The sequence below is a fragment of the Corvus moneduloides genome, chromosome 5, assembly GCF_009650955.1.
Source record: "Corvus moneduloides isolate bCorMon1 chromosome 5, bCorMon1.pri, whole genome shotgun sequence".
NCBI lineage: Eukaryota > Metazoa > Chordata > Aves > Passeriformes > Corvidae > Corvus > Corvus moneduloides.
Window position 1 is genome coordinate 23,165,737 of NC_045480.1, and position 17,459 is coordinate 23,183,195.

The 17,459-nt window shown below is 36.6% G+C and overlaps 1 protein-coding gene and 1 long non-coding RNA gene across 4 annotated transcripts in view; one reads left to right on the forward strand and one right to left on the reverse strand.

Annotated features, from left to right (window-relative positions):
* FAM114A1 (family with sequence similarity 114 member A1) overlaps positions 1–15,433 on the forward strand; it is a 34,419-nt gene extending 18,986 nt beyond the window's left edge. Inside the window, exons 8-14 of one of the 3 annotated variants that reach the window (XM_032109538.1) lie at positions 1,511–1,634; positions 5,738–5,823; positions 6,882–7,049; positions 8,300–8,439; positions 9,687–9,759; positions 11,734–11,787; positions 13,178–15,433. In XM_032109538.1, the coding sequence (XP_031965429.1) occupies positions 1,511–1,634; positions 5,738–5,823; positions 6,882–7,049; positions 8,300–8,439; positions 9,687–9,759; positions 11,734–11,787; positions 13,178–13,279 (747 nt within the window). In that variant the 3' untranslated portion in view covers positions 13,280–15,433. The remainder of the gene's footprint in view (positions 1–1,510; positions 1,635–5,737; positions 5,824–6,881; positions 7,050–8,299; positions 8,440–9,686; positions 9,760–11,733; positions 11,788–13,177) is intronic. The other 2 variants (XM_032109539.1, XM_032109537.1) reach the window with 2 other exon arrangements.
* LOC116444280 lies at positions 633–5,742 on the reverse strand. The gene is made up of 2 exons (XR_004240260.1): positions 2,925–5,742; positions 633–2,589 (listed from the first exon to the last, which is right to left on the reverse strand). It is a non-coding gene; the product is annotated as an uncharacterized LOC116444280 (long non-coding RNA).
* Positions 15,434–17,459: the final 2,026 nt, after the last annotated feature.

A 17,459-nucleotide genomic window follows, 5' to 3' on the forward strand; every position in this document is an offset into this window, starting at 1 on the left:
AGAAAAAGATTGGATGTGGCACTCTGTGCCATGGTTTAGTTGAGGTGGTGTTAGAGCATGGGTTGGACTTGGTGATCTTGAAGGTCTCTTCCAACGCAGTGATTCTGTGAAAATATAACCAACTTATATTTTAAAATATTTTAGTTGCTCTCAAAAATAAAAGAAGCTTATATGAATAACAGTTAGGTACATACTGTCAGTGTTGTTTTTACTTTTTGTTATTGTGTCTAGATGAAAAACTACACATTCAAACCCCACATGTAAGGTTCAAGGGTCTGCTTTTGGAAAAAAAAGACAAAACCAAAAATGGCCAAAAGGTTCAGGTTAATTGCATGTGTCAACACTATTTTATTTTAATGTGAGATACCACTGGGTAAGCAAGACATGTGCAGGTTGTTACCATGAGGTTTCTGATGCACTTCATTTATGTCCTAGACATGTACATAGTCCTACTCAGTCCAGCGGGGTTGATGGTAACTGTGTGGGTCAACAAGTCCAATGCCCAGATAAATGTTGCAGTTACCACGCACATACGCACACAGGCACAGAGGGCAGAAAGAGTACCGTAAACTTGAGACCTCTCCTAGCAGCCCGAAAGCCACAGGAGGACTGTAAGAGGTACTGAACACATACATGTTTAAGCTTTTATTTTGAAAGTTTCCATTAAAAGAAGTTCCCAGTTAGCCCTATGGATAGTGCTATAGTAGGGGAGGAAAAAAGCCCCATGTAGTCCTTCACAACCTGACTTGAGTCTCACGGTTTTATCTTGTGTTTAACCCTGAGCACAGGAGCTGGACACAAGGACACGCCGGTAAGAAAGTAACAGCTGTCTCCAGCCTTGCACTGAGGTAGTCTATGCATCTGTCAACCAAACTTTGAGAAGCCCCTTGAAACAAACATAAAGGAAAAATTTTGCATCAAGGACAATAAGGGCATTTTCTCTTGGCTTCTGTAGGCAGAAGGAGTGCTCTGCTCATGGGATTAACAACATGTAACTGTAGTACAAGCAGTGATTCAAAGAATCTGTTTCCAGCCCTCTTAGGTTTGCCATCCTATTAGATATGCAGGGACTTGCAGATACCTGAGACATGCAAAGACCCGCCAATACATTCTTCAGAACAGGTAGACTGTCAATAATTTTGGCTGCATTTTGAAGGCAACTTTTTCCAACTCTTCCTGTGAGTGCTCAGACTAACCATTCTGCCTGTGCTCTTTTTGCCTGCTGTCTTCATCCAGGCAATCCCAAAATGCCTATTAGAGTTTGCAGTTAAACCACAGATTTATAGTCCAAAACTCATGTTCTGGAGGAAGGAAGGGACCTGATGATCTGGCAAGGCTGGTGTAGTTTTTGTGATACTCAACAAATTCTGTTGACAAGAACTAAAAATATGTCTAAGCTGGGAGGTTAGAGAAAAGGTTTGAACTTAATGGATGTTTCCATTTCTTAGTCTATTTTGGATTCAGGCTCTAAATTAGCATTTAATAATACTTACTGTCCTTTCTTTTACAGATTCAGTCACATTTAGCAAGACTTGATGGAGAACAGTTGGAGACTGTGAAAAATGATTTAATTGCTATAAAGGAGATCTTTGTTCCAAAGGAATTAGATGATGAAGTAGTGCAGGCACAAAAAGGTAATTAGAAATACAGAGACTTAACCATATAAATAATTGATACTTCTTTATCTAGCAATTAAAACAATTGCAGTCCAAACTGTAATTTCTGATATCCTAATAGTCTTCATAAGGTAGTTAATAAAATTAATACTCTAAAAGTTCTGGAAGCTGATCAATGCTTAATTGAATTTATATTGTAACTGAAGTGCGAGATATAGAAAATCAAACATAAATATTAATTTTTTTTGCTATATCATCAATGAAAGTATAAGAAAGTAAAATAATAACTTTTTGGATAACTCAACTTTTCTTACAGAATCTGTTTAGGAAATTGTATAGTCTGAAAGTTTTGAAGTACTTAGAAATGCTTTTCTGTTCAGCAACTTCGTCCTCACACTGCACTCTCCCTTGCTAGATGGGGGAAAAGATTAGAGTGTCCAAGAAATTTAAGAACCCTGAATTTTTTTTTGAATGAAAGTCACTTTGAAACATAGTAACAAAGCTGCTTTAGAGGTATTGCTTGGCAAGATGTGGTGTGTGGAGTGCAAGAAGGAAGTTAGAGCAGCGTTCCGTAACTGCGACACAGCACAGCATTGAAGACAATGGGCCGAGCTCACGAAAGTTACAATAAAATGGGTGGTTAGGGGCAAAATAGGTGTCTTAAACAGGTCAAAAATGTTAGCATTCCCCCAAACAGGTTAGAACAGAATGATAAGAAGTCAGCTTAAAGCCAGCACGGTTCATGTCTCCAGGCCTTTGTCCTATGGACATCCATACCAAACCTCTTAGAGCTAACAGCAACAGTCTCCTTGACCTGACTGAAGACTGGCTCATGCCACTGAACACCATATTGTTGTGTTTCGGAAACAAAGAAACATCGAAGGATATTTCTTCCACATCCTCTTGATCTTCTCAGGGAACTTTGCCCATAAAACTTGCATTTTGCACGATGGTGAGATATGATTTCTTTAGCCTTCAGAAAAGTTAGAAAAACTCTGTTAACATCCACATGTTCTAACAGGAAAGTAATTCTGCTCAGACTTCTCTTTCTGGCAGTGCTTACTCAGCTTGCCTGATCTTTCTCACAGGGACCTCATTGTTTCTCATTGTGGGGAACAGCAAGTGCTCAGCGTAAAGTCTTAGTATGGTAAAGTTTTATGCTGTTTTGTTCCCCTCTTAGTTACTCTTTAAAACCCCACATTCTTCTATGGAGTTGTGAGAAGTAGAAGTGAAGTAAGTGTATAGCCTGCTTAGGAATGAGGACTCATGAGATGTCTGTTGTTCCTTAATTTCTATGGAAAATAGTACCTTGCTTTGAAACCAGCTCCCAGGAGAAGCTCTGTTTCTTGCACAAAGTGTTTTTTTCTCTGAAGGTCAGAAGTTCTGGTTTTTTCAGTAAAGCACAACTGCTTATCACGCTCCTTGAAACATTTACAGGCATTTTGAATCGGCTGCAACCAAGGCAATGAGCACCTTAAAAAAAAAAGAGACCAAATCAAAGTGTGCTGCAGGTTTGCCCCTGCAAAAGCAAACCACTCATCAGTGGAACACATCCGTTCCTCCTGTGACTGTGGAAATAAAAACCACACACATGTTCTCTCCACCTTACAGCTGAATGGGTGTTACTTCAGGCAGCAGCGCAAAATTGTGCACATCCTTTGGTGTAATCAGGCTCAAGATTTGTTAGCATTTGAACTGCAGATATATTTCATTTATTGGTGTTAAGTTGGATGCATTTTAGTTCCACTAGAGGAACCAAAAGAATAGAAAGGTAAATTGCTTCTCAGAAGTAGCTTTCTGTTAGGGCTGAGTCTACAATTCTGGACATGCATTAATAGCTTCTACGCTTACAAAATCAAGTCAGTAAGCCATATGGTCTTTTAATAGTGTATTTTTTACATAGAATTGTATATTTTTACTTAAACTAACTCATATAGCAAGAGCTAGTAGGCTTTGTTAAATTCTGTGGAGGAACTTTGATTTTAATTTTGCTTGCTAAACAGTTTAAAACTGCAACTAAGTTGATTTCCATAAGATTTTGATTTGTGTTTCCTAACTCAATAAAACACGTGGGTTTTATTACTGTATATGTATATAAAAATTATAAAAAATTATATTACTGTATATATATATTAAAAAAAAAGAATAGATGGGAGAAAAAACAGTACTTTGCGTTCAAGTGTTTGAAAAAGGTGACCATTTGTTTTATGTAAATTCTCAGGATCTCTTATCCTTGGATCTCAGAATCTGAACAAGTTTCTGATGTTGGTGCTGCTTTATTTGCTACCATAAATGCTTTCAGTCCTACAGAAGGAGGTAATACTGCAGTGATCTTTGGAGGACTGTTTCAGGAAAGGACTTGGGCTAGGCTTTGTTCTTGGCAACTTTGAAATTGGAACTGTAGTATTTTTTGTGTCTTGGCTTAACAGTCAGGCGCAAAGTTGATAAAAAAAGAGAAAGAACATATGTTTTCTGACACAAGTAGCTGAAAGCCACATGCATACCCTTCTCTCTAATGTTTCCTCTCACTTTGATTATGCAGCCCTTCCATGTATTTTTCACTGCAGCTTCACATCAACGGTTTGTGAAATAATAAGGGGAGAACATCTGTAAAAGTGGCTTTACCTACATTTTGAAAGCCATTAACACCCAAAATCTCATACGTGACGTTAAGCGAGGCAGTAGCCAAAGTGAAGATTCAATTGAATATCCCAGTTATCAACAGTTTTGGTAATTTTGCATTGATGTGGTAAACTGCGGCTCACTTTTCAGCCTGCTGCCATTCATAAAACAATTTGTCGTTGATTTAAGAACAAGTGAGTGCAGTGTATCCAGTGTACTGTATTCCAAAGCCTGAAAATCCTATTGTCAAAATTTCCTCATAAGGGCAGCAGTGAAATGAACTCCATGCATCTCTTTGGCCTGCCAGAATACAAACTTCTTGACATGTTCCTTTGCTATTAAGACAAAATCTCAGTCTCTTGTTTGTTGTAGGTGAAGAATTCTTTGTGCTACACACTAACTTACTTTATAGCACCAAAGATGGACACTCTGTACAAGCAAGGGTGAGATGTCCTTTTCCCTGGGAGAGTATAATCCAAGTCTCAAATTTTACCACCTTTCCACATGTTGCATGGTAAACAGTTCTACCAAGGTCCCCAAACTCACTGGAGAGTAATGGCCCTCTGCTTTTAAGCCCAATACTGAAGACTTGCATAAAAATGGAAGATCTGGCCCTACCTAATTAGTGAACAAAAAAAGTGAGAATATAGCAAGACACAAAATTGATTTTTGAAGTAGCTGGACTTTTATCAGTATGGGGACTCTGACCTTCTAGTGACATCAGGCTAAAGAACTGGATTTTGTGTGTTCCATCAGGAAATCTTTTGCAAGCTCAGTAAATGCAGATGAACTAAACCAACCAAAATACTGACTTTTAGGAACTTGAAGCATGTTAGAATATGTCATCTGATAGTTGTCAAAGGAGTATATGTAATAAAGATGAAGTTCAAATATGAGTGATACTTATCTTTGCTCAAAAATCTTGTGAAATAAGATTTGAGGCTCATTACTTCAAAGCAAACCAGAAAACATTCTTCATTTAAGCAAATCTCGACCTTAAAATAGAAAGAAAACACACCTCTTACCTGTGGTTTGCAGGCAGAGCAGTAGAGAACATGTATGAGCAGTATGAGAGAACAGTATGTTGCTTCTGAAACTTATTTGTATCTGGCCGTTTTTATTCCTTGGTTTGAGAGAACAGGTAGTGTTGCTTCTTTGGTTATTTTGTGGGTCATGTATTTTTTGTCAGATAACATGGGGTTATGCAGTTTCTTGCCCTCTTGACTGTTTTTGTGAAACTTAATGGAATTTAGGATGGGATAGAAAGAGCAGTTAAAGTGTCAAGCTGGTGTATCAGGTTGTGCAGGGATCCCTGTTGCTTGTTCTCTTCTTTATTTGAGCGTATACGTGCACACCCCCATACATTCCTTTCTTGTGTTGCTGTCACTGTTTTTCAAGTGCTGGAATGCTTGGTGAAACTATTTCACTGGATGTGTTTGATCATATAAAATACTATAGCAGTAACACACTAACAAAAGCTGTCTTGTTTTTTCTTGCAGCAGATATGGGAGAAGAGTTTGTCAGCATGCTCACAGAACTGCTGTTTGAATTGCACATTGCTGCTACTCCTGACAAACTAAATAAGGTTAGCACCTGTTAGTGAGCTGCCTTCAGTTTTGTGGGCAAAGAAGGAGGGCTTTATTCTGAAATCTGACACAGAGCAGTACCCAGTTCACTTCAGACAGCTCAGAAAGCAAAGTACAGGAGGCTGAGACTAAAATGCTGAATATAGAAAAGCTTTCACAGAAGAAGTGAGATGAGTAAGGCAGTGTAGTTGGACAAGCCCTTTCCAGTGTTAGAAAGCTTTAACTAGGGTGTCTCAGCAGATCAGGGCTAATGAGCACAGCAGATTTGGTCTTATGTATTGGAAACAAAAGTCAGGTTCATAATAATTTTTCTTGCTCTAGAAGTTAGGTGTTTATGAACTAGTCACATGACTAGTCACATTTGTACTATCAGGTCCCTTTAAAGCTGGTTAACCTGCCAATCTTAGGCTCAAACAAATGTTTATCTCTCTAGCTACATAGATAGAGGATGGATAACTAGCTTAGGCTTAGGTCTTAATGTATTTTAATTTGACTTGATGTTAAAAAAGAGATGTCATTAATTTCCTACTAAGCATAACAGTAGCCTGATGTTGTATAAAGCTTCAAGACTTCAACTTTGATCTATTTTCATGCCTGGGAAGGCAGCTCAAGATACAGTGATTTTATATTTCTTTTTCCTTTAAGAATTTAGTACTTTTCTCTTACCTCTCCAATTTTTTTTTTTCCTTCTTTATACACACTTCTTATTTTCTTATTTGGGAAACTGTATAAGAAAAATTTCTGTGTAAATTGATTTGAATGATAAAATAAAGCTGAAATATTAACTTTGGAATTAATGCCAGCTGTATGTGTTTGTTAGGAATATTGTACCTTTAGAGGAATTATCCCTGGATGATCCATCTTTATGCAATCTGAAATGCTTCTCCTTACAGTTTCTTAAATATACACGTAACTAAATGCTACTCAGAGTCTTGATATATTCAAATTTCTGTGTGTAAAAAGGAAGTAATTAAATGTATTGTTAATTGATGTTCAGGAATATCATCTGATATTCTCTTTTCAAACGAACTTTGCGGTTGGGTTCTTTGTTTGGCAGGCTAGGAAAAAAGCTCATGAGTGGCTGGAAGAAGCCAGTTTGTCCACCCCAGTAGACACAGAAGAGGAGGTAAATGAAAAACCTGGAGAACCTGGTGAAGAAAAGACGCAAAAAGATGATAAAATTGACAGTGATAAAACAGAAGTAGACAAAAGCAAAACTGTGGAGGTAAAATAACTTTTGAAGGATGAGTTTCATTAAGTGAATGGACATACTTTGTTTGATAAGATTGTTTCTTCATGTGTTGGCTTCATATGTCATCCTTATTTTTTAAATTCATGGAAGTAGTAAGAAATAATAATACACAACTATTCACTGCAGACCCAATAGGAGAGTAAATTACATGAATATTCTTACTGTTATTCTGTTTCCATAAGTAAATATCAAAGTAGCAGGTTCTCTGTCACATTGTTTTTATTGTTTTATATCTGTGGGGTTTTGTGTATGCATGTTTATACTCAACACACAGTGAGCTGAGAGATTCTGTGGTGTAATGTCAAATATTGCATGCACACTGAAAGTTATATCTCAACGTTTCTCAGTATCTCCTTTTCTCAGTGACAATACATGGGAAAAATGGTCAAACTATGTAAACAGTTTGAATCATAAACAGACAAAACAGAAATATTGTTTAGGCAACTAACAACTGCTCATTCTCTTTATGAAAGATAGTTCTAAGGCTAAAAGTTCATTTAGAAAGTCCTGATAAGGTTAATTGTGATTGAATATTTTCTGTCAAGTTAATGGCAATATTAAATGTGGTTGCTATCTTTGTCAAGATTATTATTTCTGATAAGAAGTTATCTGTCATGTTTCCTTACAAAAAAGTCTAAAGAAGCAGACAGAATGTATACACTGTATTTATTACAGATTTTTATGTGATTGCAGATTTCCAACTGGCATCACCTTGTGAAAGCTGTAACTCGATAGTGCTACGTAGAGATTTCTGTCACTGTTGATAAAAACCACTTATTTATTGGGCACATTATCCATTTCTGCTCTGGAGATTCAGCTAAGGGATGACTCAGTACTTTTGGCTCCATATGAAAATAATTATGATTATGACTTACTCTAGAGTTTAGGTATCTTTCTATTTGTTAGGACTAGATTTAAAAGTGGTATGTGAGAAAATCCAAGAGCCTGACCTAGTTCCCAGCTAAGTAAATGGTAGACTTGATCTTCCTAATTTTTCAGAACAAGTAGAAGGTCTGTGTTTTATAGCCTGTGGATATTTCATTTTCCAGTATTGGTTGTGAGGATGACATTATGGCTGATATTACTTCACTATGTATGTGTTGGTTTTTCCAGTTGGGGTAGGAAGGGTTCCTATGTTTGAAATTCTTACATATGTATATATCTATAAATACATTTATCAGTGTTGTTATTATTGATTGTATTATTCCCATTTTTAATTTAAGGAAATCTACATGCTGTCCATTGAAAGTCTGGCTGAGGTAACTGCTCGTTGTATTGAACAGCTTCATAAAGTAGCAGAATTAATTCTACATGGGCAGGAAGTAGAAAAAACAGCTCAAGATCAAGCAAAAGTACTGACAAAGTGAGTATTATGTACTTCATATATGAACATTTGACATTTGCATAGAACTTGTCGAGTTCCATTCAGCTTGAAGGCACAGCATGTTCATGGATCAACAAACAGCATTGGTTTCAGGGGTCCTGGTGCTGTATTTTCCCATGCAATCAGGTTCTGTAGGCTACCTGTCATTTTTTGACATGGCTGACATATACATGTTCACAAAAACATGACCTATACACAAGCTAAAAGTTGTTTCTGCTCCAGCAAGCAAATGTCAACTTGGGTAGCATTTCCTGTTCCCTCTGCAGAAGATACTGTGCCTGCATTTATGGAATCTGCTCTTAGAGTGGGTAATGCAGTCTTATTATCTAATAGTTTCATTATCTAGTGTTTATCTGCCAAAAATATACAAAAATCAATCTGTAGTTCTAAACAATAGACCACATTTGTCAGCAACTTTGTACTCAACCATAATGAAATACCCAGAAATTCAAGAAGCCAGTCTGTCTAGTGGGACTCCACATTCAGATCTCAAGCTCTCTGTAGTCATCAAGTGTACTGATTTCAGTAAGTTTTAATGTTAAGATATTTTAAACAGTTGACTCCTAAATAAGTAAAATATTTAACCAAGTGCTTATCCTTAAGAATGCTACAAAGAATAGCAAAGTCCATAGGAACACTTCAGACTAAAACAAAGCACTTACTAAGTTTTTTTCAGAATCAGAGCTAAGGTGTGGTACACCTTGAAGAATGAGGTCCTATGGGATGCACTTGTGAATTCTAGGAAAACAATGAAAGATCTCAGAACAGAACGAGATCTTGTTCTCTCATGTTTTAACCACAAGTGTGCTTTCACTTCTAGCACAGAGTAGATGTTTTACTGGTCACATAGGAAAATTCTCACTGTTCTCATTCAAGTTTGATTTATTTCCAGCAGTATTCCCAGGAGTTGTGTTGCTGCAATTGTCAGAAAAACAATAGTTGAACTAGAAGTTTAGAATTTAAACAAGTGAAACATTGCACTATCGAAAAGACTGGTGTGTGGAACAAGATATCGTTTTGTTGCTGTAGTCAGCAGTGGATTTTTCAGTGAAAAAATATAAAAACTTTATCATGAACAGTCTATGCCTAAATATTTTAAAAATATTTAGAAGCAAAATTGCTTTAAGAACATCTTGGCTTCCAAGATAAAGTTTGTCACAGGGTTTTTATCTATTGATAGGTCAAGGATGTATTTTTATATTGTCTCTCTTGTTTTTTTAAACCAGTTTAACAAGTGCCATGTGCAATGAAGTTTCATCTTTATCAAAGAAGTTTTCTGATTCTATAACAGCAGCTGGGGTAAGATGACAGCATTTTGTGTAGCATTTGGGCTTTTTTTAACATAGTTCACCTCTTGAAACAGAAATTCTTACGTGAGTCCAGTGGCTTTATATCAGCAAAGAGGCTACTTCTTTCCTCAGATCAAGAACACAGAGCATTTTTACAGCAGAAAAGGTCACAAGCCTTGATAGATGACACTGTGTCCCCTGCCTTCTCTCTTTCTAGAAACCATTTCCTGTTTTTCCTGATCACCACTCAACACTTCTTATCTTCTCACATTGAAGGGCCCCACATTTGAAGTTACACAGCTTGATGATAATTTCTTCTCCAACTCAGCCTATCCCTTTCGAACACATTTGTGTAAAAGTCATTAGCAGATTGTATTGCAGTACCTTAAGATGGCTTCACGAGTTGTCATCTTAGCCTTTACTAGATCCCCTGCCTTAGCACTGCAATGTTTTCAAAAGGTTTAAGAGGTTAGAAAACCCGTTTGGTCCGTCTTAAAAAAAATCACTCTGTCTTCTATCACGAGATATTCTGTTTGAGAACATCCATTTATCTGTGAACGTCTTTGCTAGAAATAGAATCCTGTCTTTCAAGATGCTTCAAGGATGACTGACATCTAAGTATTATAGCAGGATTTGGAGGTAAAAATTGTGCAGTTACTGAAATTGTTCTGTAAACATCAGAGAAGAACAAATTCTGGTTCTCCTGATGGCTCCATGAAAACATGAATGTACTTCAAAGGGAATTCTTCCAGTTCTCTCCCATTAGTTCTTCCAGCACATCTCTGAACATGTTTTTTCATAGTTATTTGTACAGAACATGATTTATTTCTTTGCTTTTATTCTGAGTGATTTACACAACTTCCAATTAGTCTAGGAAAAAAATGCTTATTTTGCATTTTGGGATTGTTTTTTAGCATATATCTGTGGGACACTTGCAATAAATATATGCACAAATATATAAAAATAAATTGCACACAAAATATTAAACTAGCCCACTAAACGGTGCATTCTGTAATGGATTTTCTAGTAACTGAGAGTAAAATTGTACTTCTTTTCTCTAACCATCTCTCCTCAGTTCTGCCATCTTTCTCAAATCTAAAATTAAGAAGTTTCATGTTTCTATAAATCTGTAGTATGAGAGCTACAAGGTTGTAAGTGGAAATCCTTCAGTTAAATTAATCAGTATTGTGTTCAGTATTGAAAGAAAACAACTTTTGGTGGAGGTTACTGTTATTCTGAAGAACCACAATGCAAAGAACAGTGAGAATAAAAAAGGGAGGAACTTTTGCCATTTTAAAAAGCAGTGGAACTAATGAATCTTGATTTTTTGGTCTCTAGTAGTGTCACTAGTAATTGTATCCATCTTTCTTCCTATCTGGTTGTTGAGAAGAATGTTGTGCATGCTGTGCTGTTTCACTGGCCAGCCTGCACTGTCCAGAGCAACATATGCTGCCTCCAGTTTGGGGATCTGAGTTTCAGCTGGTTTTCCTTCTGCAGGGGAGCTACTCTGGACCTTTCATTTCATCCTAACCACAGATATTTGTGTAACTTCTAAAAACTTCGTTTTTCTTCTGATGTGTGTTTTTCCTTTTTGTGTCCTTGAAAAAAAGAAAGGGGTTAAAAATTTTGTGGGATGTTAAAAGGTCACTGATAGACAGATGGACAAACAATGTTGTTACATAAACCTCACACCTCTAGGAAAGTAGGCAGTTTGAAACTCTGTGGCACATGAATTAATGAAGAAGTAAAACCTTGGACCTCTCTTACTTCAGCTCTGTGATAGAAATACATAGGGTGTACTGAGGTGTGTTTGAAATGTGGACACAGTTACCAGGAGTACTGAGATCAACAGTCTGAATAAGAATCAAGGTGAAAGAAGACCTTTATAGAATTCATAAAACCATCATATTCATCTCAGATATCAGTATATTTGTGTTAAATGTATTTCTTGATGTGGCATTTCATTCTGTTTCCTGGTTTACAGAGCAATATGAAGGCAGAGGTTCTTAACCCCATCATCAACAGTGTGCTATTAGAGGTAAGCTCCACCTCTTCACATTAGAAGATGTTCTAATACAATTGTTTGAAATGAGACAGGCACATTTATTTCTAAAAGAAAAGTTATTTTAAAATTAGTGACAATATCATTCTGGCTGTTCAGTGCCAGCTCATAAATGTCCTAATTTTGTGTTCAACCTCTCCCACAAACACTGTAGTAGTGAGGTTGCATTTACTGAGGATTCTTAAGAGCTGTATGACTGAAGTGAGGCTGGCCAGCTCTGAAGCTCTGCTGGTGTATTGGTCAGAGCACAGCAACAAGTTGCAGTTTCAGACTATATCCTTTAAAATTTGCACTGTAGGTATATGCTACAGTGTTTCCCATCTGCAGGCATTTAGTTTTCTACAAAGATTCACAGTCTAGCAACAGCCTTGGTCAGCACATGGATAACCATGTGTCAGACCACCAAAATGTTCATGAGCAATTTCTTTTATTTGACACCATGGTCTATTTTTCTTCAGGAAAGCACAGTGAGTAAAACATACCTCAGTTTTACTAAGAAGAGGTTGAGATGAAGTAATAGCCTCACAAAGTCCTAAAATTCAAGAGTATCTGCAGCTCTAATTTTTAGCTCTGTTAGTTAGAACACATTTCTCTTAAAACATAAATAAAGTAGTGACCATAAATTGTCATTCTGTATTTAATAGCTGTGTTCTCTTAAAAATAAGGAGAAGATTGCTTTACAATAAGCAATTTTGCACTGAGTTAACAATACCCTTATGGAAAATTATGGAAAGTTGAATAGAGCTGTAGTGAAGACTACCATGCAGTTCCTTTTGTTATAGGGTAATTTTGCTGTTGCTGCTGATTTATCTTCATGTGCTCCAGGAACTGCAAAATCTAGGAGTATTTAGAATTGTGGAATACAATGTTTTGTACTTCATAAATCCCATCGTTGTATACAAATATGTATTAATACAGCCTAGGATCATGGAGAATTACAAGCCACTATACTGTTCAGTATTAGAAATTCCAAAAATAGTACTACGTGTTAAAACCATTATAATTCAAACTGTTAATTTCAGTGACACTTCTTCCACCTACAGCAAATTCAAAATTAGTTCAGTTGATGGAATGACTAGCTGGTTTGTTTTTAAAAAATCAAATCTACTTCTGAATACTGTGGCATTTTATTCTACTCATATTACCAACAAAACTGCCCAAGAGTTCAAACTTAGGGGAAGCCAGATTTTTGTATACTGATTCAGGTTATGCTTGTTAGCTGTAAACTGGTGTATTTTATCATTTTTCTTATCTACAGATTCTAAAATCTTGTGTGAAGACATATGCTAATATAGAAAAAACTACAGTGTAATTTTTGAAGTACATGGCAGCTGTACTGATGTACGACATTTTCTCTCCCCATTAGGGCTGCAACAGTACTACTTATATTCAGGATGCTTTCCAGTTACTGCTTCCAGTTCTGCAAATTTCCCATATCCAGACCAGTTGTTTGAAAGCCCATGAGTGACAGTTTCCCAGGAGCTGTCACCTTGACAGCAACCACAGACCCAATGTCTTCAGCTGTGCCAAGAGAAGAGCTGGTACAAGAGATGTCTGGCCACTAGAGTTCTTTGAAGACACTAAACGCAGTTTTGCACATACAATACTGAACAAAATTTTAAAACTCTTTCAGACTTTAGAAGTAGTTAGTAAAGTGAGTAGTTTCTTTTTCAGTACAGTTGATGCTTTGCATTAATTTAAATGGAAGTTTATTGATATTAGAGTTGACTTAAATATGGATTCTAAATGCTGACCCTTTCGTTTGTAAACAATGTATGCAACAAATTGGAATCTAAAGTTTCTTAAAACACTTCACTTCAGATTACCATTTCTATTGTTTGTATCACTGTCAGTTAAAAAAGTGTATTTCAGAAGCTGGTTTCAGTATTTAATTTTCGTCAACATGAACAAATTATCATAGTGCTGAGCTTGTTAAATATTATTTCCAGTAGCAAATAATAACATCATATTAATATGTACCATTAGCATAACACTTTGTATTGAAGGAGTTGCATAGCAATAGGTATTAACTTTACTAAATGAAAATTATGGAGGATATGCATAAAGAATTATACTGAAAAGAAATTTTTTGAGCCAGTTACAATTATGGGTATAGCCCTGTATTTGCTGACCCATAAGTTTATATTAATTTAGGTCTATTTCTTCATTTCAATGGTTGAACAACACAGCAGACAAAAGTAATCTTTTTAATATGCAAGGGACAGAAAATTTCCTTTTTGTTTGGCAATTGAAACACCTGCTAAACAACCTTCTCTCAGATGTGTTACAGGGTTAACTCTTTGAGGTTTACTGATACCTACAGTTCAGAAACAGAAGTTGTAGTAAGAAGTTAGGAGGGAATTGCTTTGGGTGTGGAGATCATCTGTCAGAGCAATCACCTTTTTTTCTGAGGCAATAGTTAGGGCATAAACAAGCAATGGGAATGACATTTCATAACAACACTAGCAACCATGTAATTTGTCCATATCTTTAGTTTAAAATCTTGATTTGTGGACCTAAGAATTTGTTTAGGCTAGTTTCCTTCTTAGACAGGAAGAACCTTTCAATATTTTACATAGCCTGTTCTCTTGGATTTTTGTTATTATGTTTGTTTGAACTATTTTGTATTTTTTTCTCTTTATATACTCATGAATTGTATTTAAATGCTAATTTTTACAGCTAACATTTTAATACATTTAAGCATAGTTCATACATCATAAAAATAATGAAATAGAGCGTGAGGAAGTTTCTGTGTTTGATGGAAAAGAGAAACCATGTATCTGCTTTTTACATGGTAACTTCTTTGAGTACAAATAAGAAGACAGAAAGGTCTGTTTGTGTTTTACACTACTGTGGTCCCTGTTCTGCTGTCACACTCACTGTGACTTTTCCATTTTTTGTTATTTAGAGATGAAATTTTCTCTATTCCTGAAATAAGGTTTATTACGCAAAATCTATTTTCTGGCACCCTGTAATTTAACAGACGTGAGATACCTTTCTGGATAAGTAGAAGTACAGTCTTCGAATTCATTTGCACAGGCTGAATATAATCTCAGAAACCTCAGGGAATAATGTTTGAAATTATTGAGGGGCATTCTTAAGATAAAGATTGCTTGTCTGAGATACTCCTTACTAGAGGTTTCACTGTCTTGCTTAAATTATGCATTTATGAATAAAGTAGCTTACCCTGAAGTAAAAGAAGCTATAAAAAGTAACATGGAGACTTAAAGTATTTACATCCATACAATGTAGGAAGGGAAACAGGGCAGGATATGAGCATAGGGATACTCCCATCTGATCTTAGGATCATCTTGTCCTAGGAAAACTGAAGGTTTTATCTTTAAATCAATTTTAGGTAAATAATATTTCAGTAGAGAAGTACTGTCTGGATGTAGCCAGAATATTTTGTTTACACTGATCCGTATTTTTCCACCAGTCAAATAAATCATTTGAGATACTGAACTGAGACAGTACACTAAAAGGGAGTGGTTTGAATAATAATGCGATGGGAGTATATTCTCAGTGAAGTAATTTACTTTCTAATTTTGTGATTTACCTTTGGAATGATGAATGTGATTTTACTGGGAGACTGGCAAAAACAGATGCTGCCTTAAACTTTTAATGGAGAGTGTTCTTTCTTTCATCACCACCCTTTTCAGGTCAGTACACTGAGTATGCCTTGGCACTTGGAAAACTACTGGGTTTTAAATACTTGTGAAAATTACCTGTTCCCTTGAGCAGTTGTGTTTTCCATGGCATTCCATTCACTTTTGAGGACACACACCCTGTTATGCAGAGACAAAGGAGGCAAGCTTGTGCACTGACTAAGTTAGAAATTTATCAAGAGAAGACTTAAAACAATATCTGCATACCTGCAGCCTTGCAGATGATCCACAGTTACAGGTCATCACTGAAGGATGAGCTCGAATTAGACAGTAAATTAAAGAAATAATTTACTGTATATTAAGGATATTGACTTCTTTTTTTTTTTCGTGGATGTGGGTTTGGGTTTCTTTTAGGTAAACAAACCAAAGCAAGCTGTAAGTTGTTTACTGCTTTTAGGGTATAGTCTATTCATGTGTAAACATCTCTTCCCCATGAGTTCCTCCTACATTCCAGCTTCCATTGCTAGAGACAGCTGAACAAAAGAATTGTCTCTTCTGCTTTTGATCATGCTGCTTAAATCACCCACTGAAGCCGTTAATATCTTCCTCCAAAATGTGCCTCAGTCATATCATACAAAATCAGTCATTACCACTTGGGATGCTTTTTAATGATGTCCAGTGTCACTCGCCAGTCAGGATTCATAACAATTTCAAGGAGTCTGAAACGCTGCGGTATTTTGAATGACAAATACAGATTTTGCCCTTTTTTTCCTGATTCACAGAAGTGTTTTTATCATACAAGCATTCACGCAGCTCATAGGATTATCTTTGAGACATTCCAGTTCTATTTCAGATGACAGCCCCATCCTCTCCGTTAGTCTCAGTAGAATGTAGAGCATGGAAAAGGACTTTCCCGAGTTCTTTTTAAAACCATCTCAGAGTAAGGCTTAATGTGATACCATCAGCCTGGCTGACCTACTTTGAAGTTCTTACAGTTGGACTGGAAAGCCCTCTGGACTTTAAACGCTTTGTTCTGTCTCAGGTCAACCTTTGTTGCTGAAGCTGCTTTTATTGTGCAATTTGTACATTTTCCATGCTGTCTCCTACTTCAGCATTCATATTGATGATGGTGTGGAGTTTTAGAATTAAAATTTGAAAATAAAATGTCAAAAATGCAGCTGTATTAAAAAGATGGGTGACAGAAATTATTTTCAAAAGAAAAAACAAAAGAATGTGTTCTTTGGAAATATGAAGAGTTTTCAAGGTTGGATTAGAGAAAAGCCTCTGTAAAAAAATTTTTCAGCATTTCTCAGAATAAACAAGAGATGACATCTGAGTAGCTCAGCAGAACAGGAATAATGCACTTCTGAAGTAAAATGAAAATCTGCATGAACTTAAAGGAAGTCAGAGATGAGGACATTAAAAGAGGAAGAGCTCAAAGGAAAGAAGACAGTTAATTTGGTCACTCTGGATGTGCAGTGCTCATTCTCCCTCTATTACCTGCACGGCAAAAGTCCCTGGGCACACATTTGCTAAGAACTCCTTAGTAGTCTCCTGCTTTGATCTCCTCTTCACAGCCTCCCTTTACAGCCTTTTGAGGATGTACTCAGAACACCAGGTAATTCAAATAATTTTTAAACACCTTCAGAAATCTCTCAACCCATTTAGTAGATTTGGAAAAATGCAGCCCTGCTTTTCCTGCCCTTTGTGATCTCAGAGACTCTATCAGCAGCTTATCTGATGCTGGCATTTAAGGTAGTCTTTGCCTTCCCTCCAGTTCCCTTTGCCAGTTCAGCCCCGTGTCCATTTTGCACATTCTCTGCTCCATCAGTTCCACCTTCACCACCAGTTTTGTTCACATCCCGCCCCTCCTTGACCTTCATGTCTCCTTCCCCTTGCTGGTTTCTGAGGCTCTTCTCTCCTGCCCATCATCTTGCGCTTGAGAGGCTGCACCAGGACATCCTTTCTCTCTTCACATGTTTGGTTCTGACAAAGCCAGAGATCAAGACAAGGAGTTACGAGGATGTGGGAGGGGAGAAACAA